Source organism: Ovis aries, chromosome 6 (genome assembly GCF_016772045.2).
Source record: "Ovis aries strain OAR_USU_Benz2616 breed Rambouillet chromosome 6, ARS-UI_Ramb_v3.0, whole genome shotgun sequence".
In the NCBI taxonomy this organism is placed as follows: domain Eukaryota; kingdom Metazoa; phylum Chordata; class Mammalia; order Artiodactyla; family Bovidae; genus Ovis; species Ovis aries.
In genome coordinates this window covers 94293533-94314879 of record NC_056059.1, presented here as the reverse complement: position 1 = coordinate 94314879, position 21347 = coordinate 94293533, and the positions used below count along the sequence as shown (strand labels likewise).

The window sequence follows — 21347 nt, the reverse complement described above, 5'->3', positions numbered from 1 at the left end:
TTACGTTCATCACTAGTGTACAATTCTGCTAAACTTTAGCTATACTTCAGGTCTTAACAGCAAAAAATTAAACTTTCAGCAAGCCAAAGATGCTTGAGCAGAATTCTGTAACAGTCATTATATATCACAACCCAGTAACTTTTTAAATTATATGTATATACATATACCCACAAGAAGCCAATTCAATAATTCATTGTTCTGGTGTTCTTCAGGATGTTTATAAGTTTACTAAGGAGTTTGTTTTTATGGAATCTTAACATAACCATCAGAGGCTGTTCCTGAGTAGAAATACAAGTCTAGAAAACCATACGTTTATACAAATGGACCAGAGTAAGATCAGCTCTGCTGCTGCTGCTGCTGCTGCTAAGTCGCTTCAGTTGTGTCCGACTCTGTGCGACTCCATAGACAGAAGCCCACCAGGCTCCCCTGTCCCTGGGATTCTCCAGGCAAGAACACTGCTCTATTTGAGCCTATTTCAAAATACATGTCACAGTTCAAACAAAAGCTCATAGGTAGCCTTAAACAACTGAGAATCCATGAGGAAGTGAAGAAAAGTAACTTAGAAAAAGGGAGCTACTTAGAAAACCCTGTTCTTACAGACCTTTCTGCATTCTGCATCATTTTATTAAGATGATCAAAGATTTACAAACAGTACTATTTTCTGAAACTAGAAAACCGAAAAGCCGGGGAGAAGTCCTTGCAATACTCTAGCAACCATGGAAAATACAAAGCTAAGAAAACATAAGGCAGATATGACTTATATTTCTACCAAAGAATTGTCCAGAACAGTATTATAAAGTAAGTTTTCCACACAGTTTTCAATGCAATAATATCAACTTCTTAATAGTAAATACAAGGTCAAAGTTTAAATTTTTTTCCTAACAAGCACAAATGCTCACTCAGTATCAATAAACACAAAGATGTTTAATTGAACTCAATAATAACTTCAAACTCCCTTTAATGATTCCACTAATTACTACAGCTTATTTAACAAATTTGTTAAATTTGATTAATTTGTTAAAATGTAGATGAAAATTTCCCTTCCATGGTAAAATGTATTTCCTATTGAACTAGATGAGATGTAAACTCATCAATTATATCACACAGAAATATCTTAAAGAGCTCCATTAATGGAATACCTAAAGTTTAAGCTATCAGAGCTGGTCACAGACTCAAGTTACCTAAAATTCTCATGAGACAAAACAAAATTAACACTTACTTTTTAATTTCTTCTTCTACTGTATTAACTCCATCTTTTTGAGGATTAAGAAATTTATTTGTGGCACTGCCAAAGTCACAAAGTACATAGTTTCCACCATCATTCAACAAAATATTTTCTACCTTCAGAAAAGAAAATCAATAATTAGTAGTATTTTCAAAGTGAAAATTGTCTTTTTACGACAATGTTTTGACACAATAGATACCAAATGACTTGTTTTATACACATACACACACCCCCTACACACACACATACACAAGTATATATAGAGAGAAGGTACCTCAAACTGTGAGAAAGGACAATGATTCAGAACAAAAATACATGTTACTTTATCTACTGCTTCTCTCACTAAGAACAGAGGAGTGCTTCTTCCATACCAGGATGAGTTTTGCAAGAGTCAAGTAACCCTTTTTGTTGTAACATGTTGAGTCACTAAGTTGTATCCGACTATTTGTGACCCTATGGACTGTAGCCTGCCAGGCTCCGCTGTTCATGGGATTTCCCCGGCAAGACTACTGGAGTGGTTGCCGTTTCCTTTTCCCGGGGATCTTTCCAACTCAGGAATCAAACCCGTGTCTCCTGCATTAGCTGCTGGATTCTCTACCACTGAGCCGCCTGGGAAGCCCTCAAGTAACTGTAAGTCCTCTCTATAACTGCTTCTACAAGAGAGAACAGCTAGTGGCAAGTGAGTCTATTCCCTACCTTCCATTTTCCTCCTTTTCTGACACTTCAGTTTTTCTACAGAAAAAACATAAACCATTCCAATTCCACCTCTGATTAACTCCTAGTTCCATTTTTATCTAAAACATTACACTGAAAACACAGATCTAACTTTGTGTCTTAACCTAAGAGATCGGAGTCATAAAAACTTAAAGTCATGCACACAGTTTCTAAAACAGGAGAGCGTGGGTTCACAGCCCAACTGTGCTACTTACTATCGCATGTACCCTGGACAATTTGCCTAACCACTCTGTGCTTCAGTCTCCTTACCTATAAACTGGGGGAAATAACATCTGCTACATGAGATTGTTGTAAAAACTGTAAAAGCTGAATGTATTAAAACATGAAAAAGCTTAGAACACAAATGAAATAAGGTAAGCATTCAATAAATGACACTATTATTATTAACTTTTTTACAATGTTTTTATGACAGAGCCTTGAATGAGTAATTAAATTTCTCTCCACGCTACCAAAATACTCACATTAGTTTCTTTCTAATTTTTATTCTATATTTCATTTTAGTTTACTTTTAAACATACTTGTACAAAATAAAGATTTATACGAGAAATCTACTTTAAAAAAGCTACTTAAGCAGGTATGAATGAATTTCCACATGTAAAAAGAACTAACTCTATTCAATATGGTCTATATAAAAGTATGCAATTCAATGTCTTTGTTTTAAAGCCAAGGAAGACTTGGCTGAAAACATCAACTTTACATTAAAAAAGTTAATGAGCTAAAATAGCACAAAAACATCTGACCAAATTATTAGGGAAAATGTAAAAGAGCTGCATATCCAGAAGAACTGAAATGAAAGATGCTACACTAATTACCCAAATTAAGAGACAGATGTGGAGTCAAACGCTGTCATCTTACCTTAGCTTGTATTCTTTAGCATAAGTTTCCCTAAAAGATGCTTTCATGGTTAACAACCTATATTCTGAGTAACATCTTCTATTCTCTTATATCTTAAGAGCATTTTATTATCACTTTTCAAAGCTGTGTGTGCTGAGTGCTCAATCGCTTCAGTCGTGTCTGACTTTTTGCAACCCTATAGACTGTAGGCTGCCAGGCTCCTCTGTCCAAGGGGATTCTCCAGGCAAGAATACTGGAGTGGGTTGCCATGCCTTCCTCCAGGGGATCTTCCCAACCCAGGGATCAAACCCGCCTCTCTTATGTCTCCTGCACTGGCAGGCAGGTTCTTACCACTAGCACCACCTGGGAAGCCCAATAATAAGTCAGAATTGGGATTCATTTATTCAGCAAATATTTACTGAGACTCTGCTATGTGCCAGGCACTGTATGAAATGCTTGGATAAATCATAACAAAAGAGAGAAATCCCTGCTCACAGAGAGCTTACCTTCCAATGGAAGAGGACAGAAAATAAAACAGTAGTCTTAATACATAAGCAAATTACATAGTATCTGAGAAACTGACAAATAATAATAAACAGTAAAACAAGTAGAAAACGGAAAGATTATGTTGTAATTATAAATAAGGTGGTACTAGCACAGGACTCTGAGAAAGTGAATCTGAGTGAACTTGAAGTGGGGGAAAGGTTTACCTTGGGATATCTGGGCATAGAACATTTCAGAAAGAGGAATTTTTATAATCTTAGTGTTTGCAAGTATCAAAGAAGATATCCATGTCTCTAAAGAAAGTAGTGATAGCTTGAGCAATATAATTCCAGGGATAGTCAAGCCCCTTTGGGCACTTTTTCTAGTGTAAACAGGTGGGTACCATACACAAAAGGTCCAATTCATGAATATGAAAGACAAAGTGACCTTAAGGTGACAATCACCACCAAGTTATAAGAAACTATCTAAAACTGTAGCAAATTATAGATAAGTAAGTAAAGAGACCCATTTACAGTGACCTCCAATATCTCCGGAAAATTCCTTGATGCTTAAAATGAATTATAGGAAACAGGAGGAGTGTTGGAAGGACAGTGTGGAGAGACATCCAACCTGAGTCAGTGACGTTCATATTCTTGCTCATATGAAACCTTTTAAAGAAGCCTGCTCAGTACAACAGAAGCAGAGTAGGGAGCACAAAACCCATCTCTACAACCATGCGAGAAACTGTCAGGGTCATGGAAAGCACAGTTTCAGTTCTATAGTCAGTCTCTACACGGCCTCAGGAAACGCAGCAGAGAATGGAGAGACCGATCTCAGTCCTGGTAACAGGAACTGCCTTAGATGAAGACAGACCAAGGACATTTTAACTCCAAAGTTTAAAAGGCAGTAATCCATAAGGAGTCTAAAGTTCATACCTTGAGATCCCGGTGAATTATCGGAGTCTTACACTGATGCAACCTTGCAACAGCTTCACAGGTATCACAGAATATCTGTAACACTTCTACTTCCGTAAAGCCAGTCTGCAGCTTCTTATTCATCTGATTCACTACCTGCCCAGCTAACCAAAAAAAGTAATTTTGATTACATTTTTAATAAATGAAGACTACCACAGACAAAGAAATTAAGAAATGACTTTATGGTCTCAGGTAATGGGAAACTGGCTTTTTCATAATTTTCCTGTAAGGATGCTTATTATACACCATATTCTGTTGATTCAATGACGTACTTTTTTTTTTCACATTTTACATCTTTGAAATGAGAACATCTGATGTTCTCATTTTAAATAACTGATGTTCTGCTAATACCATTGGCCATATTTTAACATTTTAACAATTCCAAAATCAAGATGTACCTTGTAACTGATGGCATCATAAATTTGAAGCAACAGTTATTCAACCATGCTAATTTTGAGGGTAAACATTAGTGAATGAAAATAAAGTCTCTATTATCACAAAATTTATACCTAAAGGTAGAGATAAATTACTACACAATCACACATGTAAGTATTTATCAAAGTTACATACAACAAGTACTGTATGAGAAAAACCCAAATTTAAATTGGTAAAGGATGGGAAGAAAAGACTGGCAGAGAAGGCCTATCTAAGGAAGTGATTATTTATGTTTAAACTGAAGGTTAATTAGAAATTAACCCGGCAGAGATTTGGGAGAACACCCTAGTGACAGCAAGTGACCTGTAAAAAGGCCTTTAGTTTGGGAAAGAGTTTGATGATTTTGAATAAGTTACAGAGAACCAATGTAAGTATGGTCTAGAAAGCATTAAGAAGAGAGTAAAATAAGATGATACTGATGAGAGAGAAATTTTAGATTTTATCTTGAGAATCAAGGAAACTTCCTGATCTGATTTTGAAAAGATCTTGACTAGGGGAAGGAGGAATCACAAGAGAGAAAAAGAGATCTATAAAAGACTATGTTCTAAACCAGGTTAAGAGATAACTTACCAGGGCAGAGTAACTTACCAAAGTCAAACAGCCACACCAACAAGCCCTGAGAGAGTTACTAAATAAGTACTGAGTGGACTACAACAACCGACAGCATAATGGTGACAATTCTTACACTAAGAGAAAGTTTACTATCATATTCCCAGAATACAAATACATGATTCATTCAGAAAACATTCTAACCTAATAAAGTACAGAAATTTAAAAAGGCAAACTTGTGTTTAAGTTTGAAACTTTCCTTTAATAAGTTTGAATAAATGAATGTCTGTTATTTTGTAATGTGTAAGAAGGTATGTGGAACACCTAGTTCCAAATTGGGAAAGGAGTACGTCAAGACTGTATATTGTCACCCTGCTTATTTAACTTATATGCAGAGTACATCATGAGAAATGCTGAGCTGGATGAAGCACAAGCTGCAATCAAGATTGCCGGGAGAAATATCAGTAACCTCAGATATGTAAACGACACCACCCTTATGGCAGGAAGCGAAGGAGAACTAAAGAGCCTCTTGATGAAAGTGAAAGAGGAGTGAAAAAGTTGGCTTACAACTCAACATTCAAAAAACTAAGATTATGGCATCCGATCCCATCACTTCATGGCAAATAGATGGGGAAACAAGTGAAACAGTGACAGACTTTATTTTGGGGGGCTCCAAAATCACTGCAGATGGTGATGCAACCATGAAATTAAAAGACACTTGCTCCTTGGAAGAAAAGCTATGACAAACCTAAACAGCATATTAAAAGGCAGGGCCATTACTCTGCCAACAAAGGTCCCTCTAGTCAAAGCCATGGTTTTTCCAGTAGTCATATATAGATGTGAGAGTTGGACTATAAAGAAAGCTAAGCGCTGAAGAATTGATGCTTTCAAGCTGTGTGTTAGAGAAGACTCTTGAGAGTTCCTTGGACTGCAAGATCAAATCCCAAAGGAAATCAGTCCTGAATATTCATTGGAAGGACTGATGCTGAAGCTGAAACTCTAATACTTTGGCCACTTGGTGCAAAGAACTGACTCACTGGAAAAGACCCCGCTGCTGGGAAATTGAAGGCAGGAGGAGAAAGGGATGACACAGGATGAGATGGTTGGATAGCATCACCGACTCGATGGACATGAGTCTGAGCAAGCTCTGGGAGTTGGTGATGGACAGGAAGCCTGGTGTGCTAAAGTCCATGGGGTCACAGAGTTGGATACAACTGAGTGCCTCAAGTGAAGAAGGTGCATACATACTTGTTCCTTCTATTATTACTATCTAAACAGCATTCTCATATGTTTTCTGAAACAGCGAGTTTTTCCTTAGAACTTTAAAGCAGAGGAAAATAACATTAATTTTGCCCATGAGTCCTCAATTTTGAGAAAACTCAGGTCTATTTGGTTATAATTTGTTCAAAGTATCTCATATAAGACTGAGGCACCTGACTATGCAGCAATTTTCTCCATACTTTGTCAAATGTCCTGGCTTATTTTATGCAAAAATTAAACAGTAAAAGAAGTGGTTTATTGGTGTTTATTCATATTATTCAAGCTTCTCTGATGGCTCAATGGGAAAAAAATCCCTGCAATGCAGAAGTCCTGGGTTTGATCCCTGAGTTAGGAAGATCCCCTGGAGAAGAGAATGGCTACAGACTCCAGTATTCTTGCCTGGAAGAATTCCACGAACAGAGGAGCCTGGCTGGCTACCGTCTATAGGGACACAGAGTCAGACATGACTGAGCAACTCACACACACACTTTTAAGAGTCCCTTAGACTGCAAGGAAATCAAACCAGTAAATCCTAAAGGAAATCAATCCTGAATACTCATTGGAAGGATTGATGCTGAAGCTCCAATACTTTGGCCACCTGATATGAAGAGTCAGCTCACTGGAAAAGACCCTAATGCTGGGAAAGACTGAAGGCAAGAGGAGAAGAGGGCGGCAGAGAATGAGATGGTTAGACATCACCGATTCAATGGACATGAATGTGAGCAAACTCCAGGAGATAGTGAAGGACAGGGAAACCAGGCATGCTGCAGTTCATGGGGTCGCAAAGGGTCGGACACAACTTAGCGACTGAACAACAACATTCACGTTATTCAACTATCATTTCACAGTTAAAGAAATCATAACCTTTAATTCATTCTATCTCTTGCAAACTTTCAATGTTTTAATGAGTAGAATAAATTTTAAACAAAGAGTCAGTATTTTTTCCCTTTAGAGATCTTTGGGTTAGAAGCCTTGAATTACAAAATCTAAGTTCCCAGAAAAAGCTAAAAGCTCTATCTGAGCCACACGTCAAATGTAGAAACAAATGAAATTTAATTATTCAAAACTGAAGTCTTCTAAATACATAGTGTATTAAAAAGCAGAGACATTACTTTGCCCACAAATGTCGAACAGTCAAGGGTATGGTTTCTCCAATAGTCATGTACGGATGTGAGAGCTGGACAATAAAAAAGGCTGAGCCCGAAGAATTGATGCCTTTGAACTGTGGTGCTGGAGAAGACTCTTTAGAGTCCCTTGGACAGCAAGGCAATCAAACAAGTCAATCCTAAAGGAAATCAACCCTGAATATTCATAGGAAGGACTGATGCTGAAGCTGAAACTCCAATACTTTGGCCACCTGATGCGAAGAGCTGACTCCCTGGAAAAGATCCTGATGCTGGGAAAGACTGAAGGCAGAAGAAGGGGATGACAGAGGATGAAATGGTTGGATGATATCACCAACGCAACAGACATGAGTTTGAGCAAACTCTTGTGAGACGGTGAAGGACAGGGAAGCCTGGTGTGCTTCAGTCTATGGGATCGCAAAATGTCAGACACAACTGAGCAACAAGACATTAAAGTAAAATTATTCTAATGAAAAATTTAAAAATCATATCCAAAAAGCAAATATTGCTGAAGACTGAAGGTCTTTTAAAGTAAGACGTTGGTAACTTCCAAATCTTTACATATTTTTCAAACAGATATCATCCCCTAAACAAAACTTTTATACTCTGCCCAATTTCATGATTAAAATTTTAAAAGTCACCATTTTTTCTATCCTCAACAATCTTAATATTTCTGAGATTGCACTCATTACCATTTAATTTAAAATGCCAAACAGTGCAACCTACCATCTTATTTAAATGCTGATATGACTTTCGGAGAAGGCAATGGCACCCCACTCCAGTACTCTTGCCTGGAAAATCCCATGAATGGAGGAGCCTGGTGGGCTGCAGTCCACGGGGTCGCTAACAGTCAGACATGACTGAGCGACTTCCCTTTCATTCATTGGAGAAGGAAATGGCAACCGACTCCAGTGTTCTTGCCTGGAGAATCCCAGGGACAGGGGAGCCTGGTGGGATTCCGTCTCTGGGGTCACACAGAGTCAGACACGACTGAAGCAACTTAGCAGCAGCAGATACGACTTTATTTTTTACGAGATAATTAAATTTCATCTGCCACAGACTGTACCACTGGCACCCCCCCCCCCCACAAATACTCACTTCCTTAAAAACTGAAGCTCGTTTGGTTCCCCTTTTAAAATGTCTTCTGAATGACAATTTTAATTAAACTCATTCAGGATTATGATTATGCTCAATTATTTTTAAAAATAGTCAAGGGCTATTAGTCAACTCTAATCAAGCTAAGAATTAGCACCTTAAATGTTAGAATTCAGGAAAGTAAGGAAAATCAGTATTGTCTCCTTCAAGGGATCATAATGCTTTACAGTAGAGAAGATAAAAATAAGGAAGAACAATCACAAAAATATCTAATTGTTTATATAAGTTACAAACGTATCACAATAGATATTATAATACTGATTCACTTCATGTTCCTCTGTCCTTCCCTTCTTACAAGACTGGAGTAAAGTAAGACTAAATCTTTTCACTTACCATCACCATCCTCCTCCTCCTCCTCCTCTAAACTTCAGGAACTGACCAGAGTTCCTGGTATGATAGTTAACAATCATAACTGTTTTAAGAGAATCTAAATATAAAACAGGTCTTCCTAGAACCCAAACTGCCAGTTACAGTCTGGAGGAGGCCAGGTGTGCATGGGGGGGAAGAAGGCAAGTTTGCAGGTAATTGACTAGTTGACCCCTTCACACATGTTAAAGTTTAAAAAAAAAAAAAAATCAAGACTTTGATTATAATTCTTAAGTATACTCTACAAGTAAATATTTCTTTGAAAATAACACATTAGATCCAAATAAAAAGTAGTTTTCTATCTTCTGATGTTTACAAAAGACCACACAAATTTATAAAAATTGTAGACCAAAATGTATCCTTTAAATTTATTACATTCAATATGCCCAAGGATAACATAGTAGCATTCTGGAAAAATCCTATAATACTAATATGGACACAGCATGTTCTTCTTGGTTAGACTATAAAAGAAATGTACAGGGATCAGGAAATGTGATTGCTTAGATTTCCTATTTTAAACCCAAAGGCATTTTCTAATTGTCCATTTACATGTGCTCATATCACCAAAGCAACAATATTATAAATTATTTTCCAACAGCATTCCTTAATTAGACAAATAATTAAAGCTGAGGTACAATGAGTGTCCAGAATTAGATAACAGCTGCCCAGGGAGAAACCAAGACACCTAATAACCCATTTTATGAGCAAATTCTTTTGGCATAAAACAAATGCAGAGAAATACTTACCTCGACAATATTCCATTAAGATAAGCACTTCCCATACATTATCACTAACTGAATTTACAGCACAGTCCAAATAACCCACGATATTTTTGTGACCAGATAGCTCTTTCTGCAAAAAATAAACAAAATTTTAAAAGCTGGAAAACATGTATTTTAAACATCTATTGTTAATGATTTGAAGTTCAAACTAAAATATTTAAAGAATTTCAAAAAGTAAAATTTAAGTATGGAATCTGACATGTTTAAAAAAATTTCTGCAGTTTCAATGGAAAGTTTAGTTACACATGACTGTCATTTTCTAATAGACAGAAAGTTCACGAGTATTCATTTTTAAATTCAGTGGAGAAAAAAAGACACCACTTCTGTTCATTCAAAACAATACTCTTCAAAAGTGAATACACAAGATAGCACTTTGGGACTCAAGAATAAAATACCAGATTTTATATGGTATTTTAAAATATGAATTGTTAGTTCATAAACTAACAACTATACTCCCATTTGTCTGTTTTCTCTGCAACAGACTGCAATTTATATCCACCTAGTTAAAAGAATTTATGAATGTATGTACTTTCAACTAAATAACCTAAAAAATAAACAAGTAGCTAAATAGGATTCCTATAAAGAAACTATAGATTAAATATAGTACTAGCATAACGAGTACAAGGAAATAAGAAGAAAATAGGAAATCTGACACTTTGCTCCTAGTATAAAACAATCATCAATATACAATAAGGTTAAAAACAATAATGATCTAAATTCATTTTGTCTTTAAATTTAAAAACTCTTATCAAGAAAACTGTTTAAAATAAATTACATCCACTATAATTAAAGAAAAAAATCTACTTTTAACTATGCAATATAATTTGAGATATTAGCTAATGGCAGTTGAACATGTGAATAATTCACAAATAAACATAAATAATGGAGGATTAGTCATCAAAAAACAGTTGAAAGAAAAAAACTGCTCATCTCACCAAACTATCTTCTTTCAAAGCATAAGATCTGATTGTTAACTGAGATTGATGATGACTATGTTTTATAGCTCTCAAACTTAAATTCTATTGAAGGAACTATTACAATATAATAGTAACATATCTGTGCTCAAGCTAGAAAACAGTCTAAGGTTTCCTGTTATCTCAAAGTAAATCTTTTCCCTCTTTGACTAACAGCCTTACCTGAAAAAAACTCAAGTCTCAAAGTCTAATCAACTCTAGTCTAGCTGAGGGATAGAGACAATAAAAGCAGAATTCAGGTAAGTCATGTTGTATAAAAGCGCCTGTCTTAAAACAAAAAGGATCAAACCACGTGTGTGTTGATAGAAATGTTAATCCAAAATAAGAAAATCTCCCTCTTAGCAGTTGGGGAGGTCTGACAATAACAAGCGTTTACAAGGAAGTAAAAAACTAGAACCCTCCTACACTGCTAGTGTGACCATAAAATGGTTCAACTGCTGTAGAAAACAGTTTAATGGTTCCTTAAGAAGTTACACATGGAATTATCGTATGACCCAGCAATTCCACTCTTAGATATATAGCAAATGAACGGAAACTAAATACTCAAACAAATACATATATATACATATATATAGCAACACTCACAATAGCCAAAAAGTAGAAACAGCCCAAATGACCATCACAATGGTTTTTTAAAAGTCCATCTATAGATGAACAAACAAATTTTGATATATATGCACAGCATATATTATGGAATATTATTCAGCCATAACAAGGAATCAAGTGCTAATAAGTGCTACAATGTGGATGAATCTTAAAAATATACTAAGTGAAAAGAAGCCAGACACAAAAGGTCACATACTACATGACTCCATGGATATAAAATATCCACAAGACACACATCCATAGAGACATAACATAGACTGAGTGGTTGCCAGGCCCTGAACAAGAGTGGGATGGGAGTTACTGCTTCATGGGCAGGCGTTTCCTTCTGGAGGGATGAAATGCTTTAGAACAATAGGGGCAGTCTGTACACAACACTGAATGCATTCAATACCACTGAATTGTTCACTTTAAAATGTTAAGTATAAAATGTATATTGTGTGAATATTGACACAATAAAACAAAAACATTAAATATATATATTAGCACTTGATAAAGAATGGATGAGGAGGAGGAAGAGGAGGAGAATAGAGAGAAGGAGGGGGAACAAGAATAAGAAACTACCCAGAGCACTGACAATAAGCAATTCCAGACAAGAAGGAAACTTTTATTCTGTAGTTTTCTTGAACTGGTTAGTCTAGTTAACTGAATTACTGAAATTTTCTTTAATGGCCTAGTAAAGTATTTTTCACTTTTCCTAATATTTAAGAAGAAATTTTTTCCTTACTGAAGCATACCTTACCATATAACTAGAGTACACACCTACACAAAAAAATCAATTCTACAGCATGATTTTTAAAATGAAAAGCAAAACTAACTTTTGCCTGTGAATACAAGCACAAACTTTTATTAAATACCCATGGGGATGATAAGCACCAAATTCAGGATAAGGGCTTCTTTCTGGATGAGGATAACAGTAAAAAGATGACATTGGAGAGGAATACATAGAAGGTTTCAACTGTATCTGTAAGCTTTCAATTCTTAAGTTGAGTAGGGGGTGAAGTAGTATTCACTAGTCCTCTCAATTTTTCTATTCTCAGAATATTCCATAATTAAAATGTATTTTAAATAGAAAAAAAAAAAAAAACAGGAGAGAAGCCTCCCTGTTGAACCACTATAAGCAAGGGAGGAGAGGCAGGAGTTGGCTGTATTTAGCCCTAAGTGTGGCTTTAAAGAGGACTCTCCAAAAGTTTTCAAGATGTGCGTGAGCCAATAAGCAGCTTGCCTAAAAGCTGGTTAATGTTATGCTGCAAAACTGAAAAAGAATACAAGTTTTTCAAATGGAATTACTCTCACTTACCATAATTGTAATTTCCCTTTTACAAATGTTGAGGTCTGTCGTGTTATTGACATACATTCGCTTCAATGCATAACGGTGTCCACCATGAGTCCGCACCAGGAAAACAGTGGAGAAGCCACCTACGAGAACAAGTACCAATTAAATATAAAGAATTTGAAACTACGCTAAAATTATGTAACATCACTGAGGAGCTTAATCTCAGAAGGAAATAAAGTGACTGTACACAACCCAAAATAAGGACAGTAAGCAACTAATATATTAAATTACAGCCAAAACATTGGCTTCCTATACCAATCACAAACTAGCACATATAGAATAATATGCTTCTCAGGTTACACACCTCTCTTTTAAAGGTTAAAATATTAAAATAGTATCTGAATGGGAATATTTCTTATATGGGATATGGAAAATATTACAACTATATCACTATATCTGGCATATACTACTGATCTTCTACCCATCGGCCTCCCCGTCTCCATGATGACAAAACACTGACATGATCAGATACAAAACACCAACAGGCTCAGATGGGTGGGTCCCTCATCCACTTCTAGGGGGTGAACTGACATTGTATTAAGGTGATAACGAGAACCTCATTTCCTCTTGTCAGCAACTGATTCAGGACTGACTATGCTAATGGGACATATAGGAAAGTCTGCTGAGGGTTGCAGGAAAGATTTTCCATCCCGGGATGGGGCGGGGGTGGGGGGGGAGGAGTTTTTACAAAGAAGGCCTTTCTCTTCCTTCCAGCTTTTGGATTTTGTTGTGTAAGAACGTAATGTTTAGACCTAGGGCAACCATATGTGGCTATGATGGAAAAAAGAATGAGAGGAAAAATGACCCAGAATACTAACATAGTTAGGCTACTGAATTAGACAAGCCTTTGGGATCTCTCATGCTAGATAACAAATGTCCTCATTATTTATGCCACAGTCTGTTCACTGCACCTGAGAAAGCATCAATATCTGAAATATACAGGTATTCTAAAGAACAATTACTTCTGTTGTATTTAAACAAAGATTTCCACCTGAAGTTTTCAAAACTCATTTTGGCATAGGATATTTTATGTCACTTTCATCAGTTTGATAGTCCTTCTAGAACAACGCTTCCCTTGTGGCTCAGCTGGTAAAGGACCCGCCTGCAATGCAGGAGATCTGGGTTTGATCCTTGGTTGAGAAGATCCCCTGGAGAAGGGAACAGCTACCCACTCCAGTATTCTGGCCTGCCTGGAGAATTGCCATGGACAGAGGACAAGCAATTAATGTGTTTAGAACATAACTGTTAAGTCACTTTTGAATTAACTAAGTGCTCTGGGTGGGGCGAGGGAAGGTGGTATTTTTTAGTCCCTTGTTAAATCTAACATCTAACATTATTTAACTTATATGCAGAGTACATCATGAGAAATGCTGGGCTGGATGAAGCACAAGCTGGAATCAAGATTGCCAGGAGAAATATCAATAACCTCAGATACACAGATGACACCACCCTTTTGGCAGAAAGTGAAGAAGAACTAACGGCCTCTTGATGAAAGTGAAAGAGAAGAGTGAAAAAGTTGGCTTAAAGCTCAACATTCAGAAATCAAAGATCATGGCATCCGGTCCCATCACTTCATGGCAGACAGATGGGGAAACAGTGGCAACAGTGGCTGACTTTATTTTTCTGGGCTCCAAAATCACTGCACATGGTGATTGCAGCCATGAAATTAAAAGACGCTTACTTCTTGGGAGGAAAGTTATGACCAACCTAGACAGCATATTCAAAAGCAGAGACATCACTTTGTCAACAAAGGTATGTCTAGTCAAGGCTATGGTTTTTCCAGTAGTCATGTACAGATGTGAGAGTTGGGACTATAAAGAGTTGCACACAGAAGAGTTGATGCTTTTGAACTGTGGTGTTGGAGAAGACTCTTGAGAGTCCGTTGGAATGCAAGGAGATCCAACCAGTCCATCCTAAGGGAAATTGGTCCTGGGTGTTCATTGGAAGGATTGAAGTTAAGCTGAAACTCCAATACTTTGGCCACCTGATGCAAAGAGCTGACTCATTTGAAAAGACCCTGATGTTGGGAAAGACTGAAGGCAGGAGAATGGGATGACAGAGGATGAGATGGTTGGATGGCATCACCAACTCAATGGACATGAGTTTGGTAGACTCCGGCAGTTGGTGATGGACAGGGAGGCCTGGCGTGCTGTGGTTCATAGGGTGACAAAGAGCCATACACAACTGAGTGACTGAACTGAACTGAAATCTAACATACACTAATTTACTTGACATAACCTGATTACAAATATAAAAATTTTCCAATCACTACCAAGAAGTCAATTCATCAGACATAATTTGCTAATTATGTCTCTCAGCTCCTAATCAGTATTTTTTTTCCAAAGAACTGAAAATCCAACTTTGAAAAAGTGACATAAAATTAGATACCATTATCTGTTTCCTGTAACTGAGATCCTCAACTCATTTTCTTGCCCAACACATTGATGGACCCTACTCATTCCCCAAGTGACAGAGACTGTCAATGGAATTGGGAGAAGGCATCAAAGCTGAGAAATACCATATTATGAAACTGATTCAGCAAGGATCATCGTTGTATGCCAAAATCCATGAAAGGTTTATGAAAAATAGGATATTCACATGGTGTCAAAGCATCAAAAGGAAAAGCATTTCTTTTCACAAAAGAAATTTGGGGGTCGCTAATATTGGCATTAATATTGACATTACATGCTTCCTGATGTGATAGAAAATGAATTAAACAGCATCATCTGTGAAATATCTTTAACCTAGTAAATCTTAAAGGCCTAAATTCCACTTTACAGATAACAGGGGCTAAAAGAATACGGAAAATAACACAAAGTGACACTAAGGCAAAGTCTGGGATCCTGACTCTGGTTAGTTGTCTTGTACAGTATTCCATATGTGGAGTACAAAAATGGAGTAGAATCACATCACCATCAAATGTAATACACAGTTCTGGATTAATTACTAGTTTTAGAAGAAACTATGAAACATGATTTTTGTTGGTTAAATATCTGAAGGTTGTTGCTGCTGTTATTGTTTAGTCACTAAGTTGTGTCTAATTCACTTGCTACCCCATGGACTGTAGCCTGTCAGACTCCTCTGTCCATGGGATCTTCTAGGTAAGAATATTGGAGTGAGTTGCCATTCCCTTCTCCAGGGAATCTTCCTGACCCAGGGACTGAATTCATGTCTCCTGCACTGGCAGGCAGGTTCTTTACCACTGAGCGATCAGGGAAGCCCATTTGAAAGTAAGGTCATTTTCTTCATTAGTAGGTAATGGGCGCACCCAAGACCTTCTGTGAAGGCGGCCTCTTTACTTGTTCTGGAGCTTCACCCTAAGGGTCAATCTTCAGGTCTGATCCACATTTGGTGGCCTACAAAGGAACACAGGCCTTGGATGCCATCTTGGCATTCTCCCTCTGCCCTGCTCCAGCTCACTGTTATCACCCAGAGAAGAGCTTATACCTTCACCTGGAGTCCCAGTTTCTGACGCTGCTACTTAGGGGAGACCTCCAGATCACCTGGTTCTGGTGGCCAGCAGAGCTAATACTTTTAGTCTCATAAGCCTGTACATATCTGCATACTTTTAAAAGCTGGTGTCTGAGGATTTGACTTCCACGAAGCCTGCAGCCAGGTACTAAGATTCTGCCCTTTGGGACAATGACAAGTCATAGCACACCCACAACTACTGGTAGGTATTAAAAATGTAACAGGCTACTTGGACAAGGACAGATGTTTATAAGATAACCAAAAGCTGAGGCAGGATTGAATCACAAAGTTCATCTCTTACACAGGGCCACTCCTTCCAAACTGACCAGCTATTCACCTATGGTATAGAAACCAACACAGAGAGACAAGCAAAATGAAGAAACAGAGGACTATGTTCCAAATAAAAGAACAAGATAAAACCTCAGGAAAACAAAAACCCTTAATGAAAGAGAAATAAGTAACTTATCTGATAAAGAGCAATAATCATAAAGATGCTTACCAAACTGAATAGATGAACTGTGAGAACTTCATCAGAGATTTTAAAAATATAAGAAAATACCAAACGGAAGTCACAGACCTGAAGACTACAATAACTGAACTGAAAAATACACTAGAGGGGCTCAACAGCAGACTGGATGAAGTAGAACAAAGAGTTCAATCAACTCTAAGACAAGGCAGTGGAACTCAGCCAATCACAGCAGCAAAAAGAAAAGAGAATGGAAAACAGTGGAGATAGTTTAAGGGGTCTATGTGACAACATCGAATGAACTAAAATTCACAAAATAGGGCTCCCAGAAGGAAAAGAGAGATAGAAAGGAGAAGAAATCTTATTTGAAGAGATAATAGCTGAATTTTCCTTAACCTAAGGGGAAAAACAGACATGCAGATCCAGGAAGCCCAGAGTTCCAAATAAAAGGAACCCAAAGATACCCACATCAAGACACATTATAATTAAAATGTCAGAAGTTAAAGACAAGGAGAGAACATTAAAAGCATGAACAGAAAAACAACTTGCTGTACAAGAGAACCTCCAATAAGACTATAAGCAGATTTTTCAGGAGAAACTTTGCAAGCCAAAGGGAGTGGCATGATATATGCAAAGTGCTGAAAGAAAAAACTTCTAACCAATAATACTCTACCTGGCAAAGTTATCACTTGGAAGTGAGAGAGATAAAGAGTTTTCCAGACAAGCAAAAACTAAACATGCTTATTACCACTAAACGGATCATAGAAGAAATTTGCTAAATGGACTTCTTTCAGCTGAAAAGAAAGGGTACTAAGTAGTAACAAGAACACATAAATGAACAAGTCTCACTGGAAATATAATACATAGTAAAGGTAAAGGTTTAACCATTTATAAACTAGTATGATAGTTAAAAGAAAAAAGTAAGAAAAATAACTATGATTACAATAATTAGTTAAGTGATACACAAGATAAAAAGATGTAAAATGTGGCATCAATAATATAACATGTGAAGGGGAAGGAGTAATAATGTTGAGCTTCACAATGGGATTAAACTTCAGCGTTTTAAATTTTAAATAGACTACTGCAGATATAAGTTGTCATATGTTAAGACTTGGTAACCACAAAGCAAAGAGCCTATATAGGCATACCTTGGAGATATTGCACATTCAGTTCCAGACCACTGTAACAATGCATACTTCAATAAAACTAGTCTTACAAATTTTTTGGATTCCCATTATATAAAAAGCTATGTTTACTATAGTTTATTAATAGTACAGCAGCATCATGTCTTTTAAAAATGTGCACACTAATTAAAGAAATACTTCATTGCAAAAATATACTAACTACCATCTCAGCCTTCAGGGAGTCTTACTAATAACAGCAAATGTCACTGATCACAAATCACCAAGAAAAATATAATGATGAAAAAGTTTAAAATATTGAAAGAATTACCAAAATGTGACATAGAGACACAAAGTGAGCAAAAGATGTTAGAAAAAATGGTCCTGATGGACTTGCTCAATGCAAAGTTGCTACCAACCTTCCATTCGTAAAAAAAAGAAAAAGGCAGTACCTGGGAAGTGCAATAAAATAAAGCACAATAAAACAAGGTATGCCTGTAGTAAATACAGACAGAAAATATAAAGAGAAATATAAGCACACCATTAAAGAAAATCATCAAACCATAAAACCATCAAAGAAGAAAACAAGAGAAGACAGGCACAAAGAACAAAAAACATGGAAAAAAAAATTAGTGAAATGGCAGTAAGCACCTACTTAACTGAAATGTAAATGAACTAAATTCCCTAATCAAAGACACAGAGTGGCTGAATAAATTTTTTAAAAGACCAACTTATATGCTTCCTACTAAAGGTTCACATTAGATGTAAGGACACCCAGAATCAAAGTGAAGGGATTAAAAAAATATTCCATGCAAATGGAAACCAAAAGAAAGCTGGAGTAGCTACACTTACATTAGACAAAACAAACTTGAAAACAAAGACTGTAATATGAGACAATGAAGGGTGCTACATGATAAAGGGGTCAATCCAACAAGAAGATATAACATTTGTAAATATTTCTGCACCCAAAATAGGAGAGCCTAAATATATGAAGCAAATATTAACAGACTTAAAAGGAGAAATAGACAGTAACAAAATAATATTGGATGACTCATAGCTCAGTTGATAACGAATCTGCCTGCAAGGCAGGAGACCCTGGTTCAATTCCTGGGTTGGGAAGATCCCCTGGAAAAGGGAAAGGCTACCCACTCCAGTATTCTGGCCTGGAGAATTCCATGGACTATACAGTCCATGGGGTGACAAAGAATCAGACACAACTGAGGGACTTTCACTTCACTTCAAAAGTCAAAGAAAAGTTGAAAGCTCTTCCACTACGATCTGGAATAAGACAAGGATGTCCCCTCTCACCACACCTATTCAACATAAAACTGTCACTATTCACCTCTCACCACACCTATTCAACATAAAACTGTCACTATTCACAGATGATATGATATTTTATATTAAAAAAAACCCTAAGAAAGACTTCATTTAAAAATTTGTTAGAATAAATGAATTCAGTAAAGTTGCAGGATACAAAATCAATACACAAAAATATGCTGCATTTCTATGCACTAGTAATGAATTATCAGCAGAGAAATTAAGGGAACAACCCCATTCACAACTGCATAAAAAAGAATAAAATACCTAGAAAAAATTTTAGCCAAGGAAGTGTAATGTCTGTATCTTGAAAACTACAAGACATTAATGAAAGTAACTGAAGAAGGCACAAACAGATAGAAGATACTTCATACTCATGGACTGGAAGAATTAATACAGTTTAAAGTTCCATACTATTCAAAGCAATCTACAGATTCAACGCAATCCCTATCAATTCCAGTGGCGTTTTTCACAAAAATAGGACCAAAAATTCTAAAAGTTGTATGGAACCTAAAAGTTTCCCATGGAGCCAAAGCAATCTCAAGAAAGAAGAGCAAAGCTGGAAGCATCAGACTCCTTAATTCCAAACTATATTTCAAAGGCATGGTAATTAAAACAGTATGTTATTGCCATAAAGACAAATTAAGCAATGGAACAGCATAGAGAGCCCAGATTAATTAAATAAATCCAGACATGCATGGTCAATTTATGACAAAAGAAACAAGAATATACAATGGGAAAAAGTCTCTTTAATAAATGGTGTTGGGAAAATTGAACAGTCACATGCAAAAGAATGAAACTGAACCACTCTCTTACACCGTATACAATAATTAACTCAAAATGGGTTAAAGACTTGAACATAAGACCTAAAACCATAAAACTTCTAGAAGAAAACACAGGCAGTAACCTCCCTGACATAGTTTTTGATAATGATTTTTTGAACTTGACATCAAAAACAAAGGCAACAAAAGCAAAACTAAACAAGTGGGGCTATATCAAACTAAAAAGTTCTCACAGCAAAGGAAACTATCAACAAAATGAAAAGGCAACATACTGAACAGGAGAAAATATTTGCAAATCATGTGATAGAAGCTAATGTCCAAAATACATAAAGAATTTGTACAATTCAGTTTTTAAAAAATCTGATTTTAAAATGGGCAGAAGATTTGAATAAACATTTTTCTAACAAAGACACACAGACGGTCAACAGGTACATGAAAAGATGCTTCACATTATTAATCACAAGGGAAATGAAAATCAAAACCGTGAGATATCACCTCACACTTGTTAGGACATCTATTATCAAAAAGACTAGAAGTAGCAAATGCTGGAAAGAATGCAGATAAAAGGGAACCCTTGTGCACTGTTGGTATGAATAAAAACTGGGGGCAGTCACGATGAAAAATGGTATGGAGGTCCCTCAAACAATTAAAAATAGAACTACAGTATAATCCAGCAATTCCACTTCTGGGTATTTATTGGCAGTAAATAAAAACACTAATTTGAAAAGATATAGATGGACACAACTTAGCGACTAAACCACCACACTACATGTATTCCCATATCCACTGTAGCGCTATTCACAATAGCCAAGATATGGAAACAGCTTGGCCAGTGATGGATGAATAGATTTAAAACCTATGCCAAATACACAAACACAGAGAGGAATAGTATTCATCCATGAAAAAGAAGGAAATCTTGCCATCTGTAACAACATGGAGGAACCTCAAGGGCATTATGCTGAGCAAAGTAAGTCAGATGGAGAAAGTCAAATGCCATATGATCTCTCGCACAAGTAGAATCTAAAAATATTTTTTAAATAAATATAAAAAAACTAAGCTCACAGACAGAATAAACTGGTAGTTGCCAGAGGTGAAGGGTGGGGGATTGGAAGAACTGGGTGACTCATTTTTTTTTTTTTTTAAGTTTAAAAAAATTGAAATTTTTTTAATAAGGGGGGTAGGGTGACCCTAGATTTTAAATGAGATTATAATCAAATACATAATCCTCAATTAACTCTATTTTGAAAGAAACCATAAAACATGCTTTTGGCTAGCAGTGAATTATCTGAAAGTGAGTTGTGAACTCGTGCCATTTTATTCTTGGTATTACTATTTCATGAGTATTTAAACAC

General features: G+C 36.4%; 1 protein-coding gene across 3 annotated transcripts in view; it reads right to left on the bottom strand.

Annotated features, from left to right (window-relative positions):
- BMP2K (BMP2 inducible kinase) overlaps window positions 1–21347 on the bottom strand; it is a 121781-nt gene that overhangs the window by 55577 nt on the left and 44857 nt on the right. For all 3 annotated transcript variants that reach the window (XM_027971124.2, XM_027971125.2, XM_042251543.2), the window contains exons 2-5: window positions 12800–12918; window positions 9887–9992; window positions 4213–4355; window positions 1220–1341 (exon numbers count right to left, since the gene is read on the bottom strand). In XM_027971124.2, the coding sequence (XP_027826925.2) occupies window positions 1220–1341; window positions 4213–4355; window positions 9887–9992; window positions 12800–12918 (490 nt within the window). The remainder of the gene's footprint in view (window positions 1–1219; window positions 1342–4212; window positions 4356–9886; window positions 9993–12799; window positions 12919–21347) is intronic.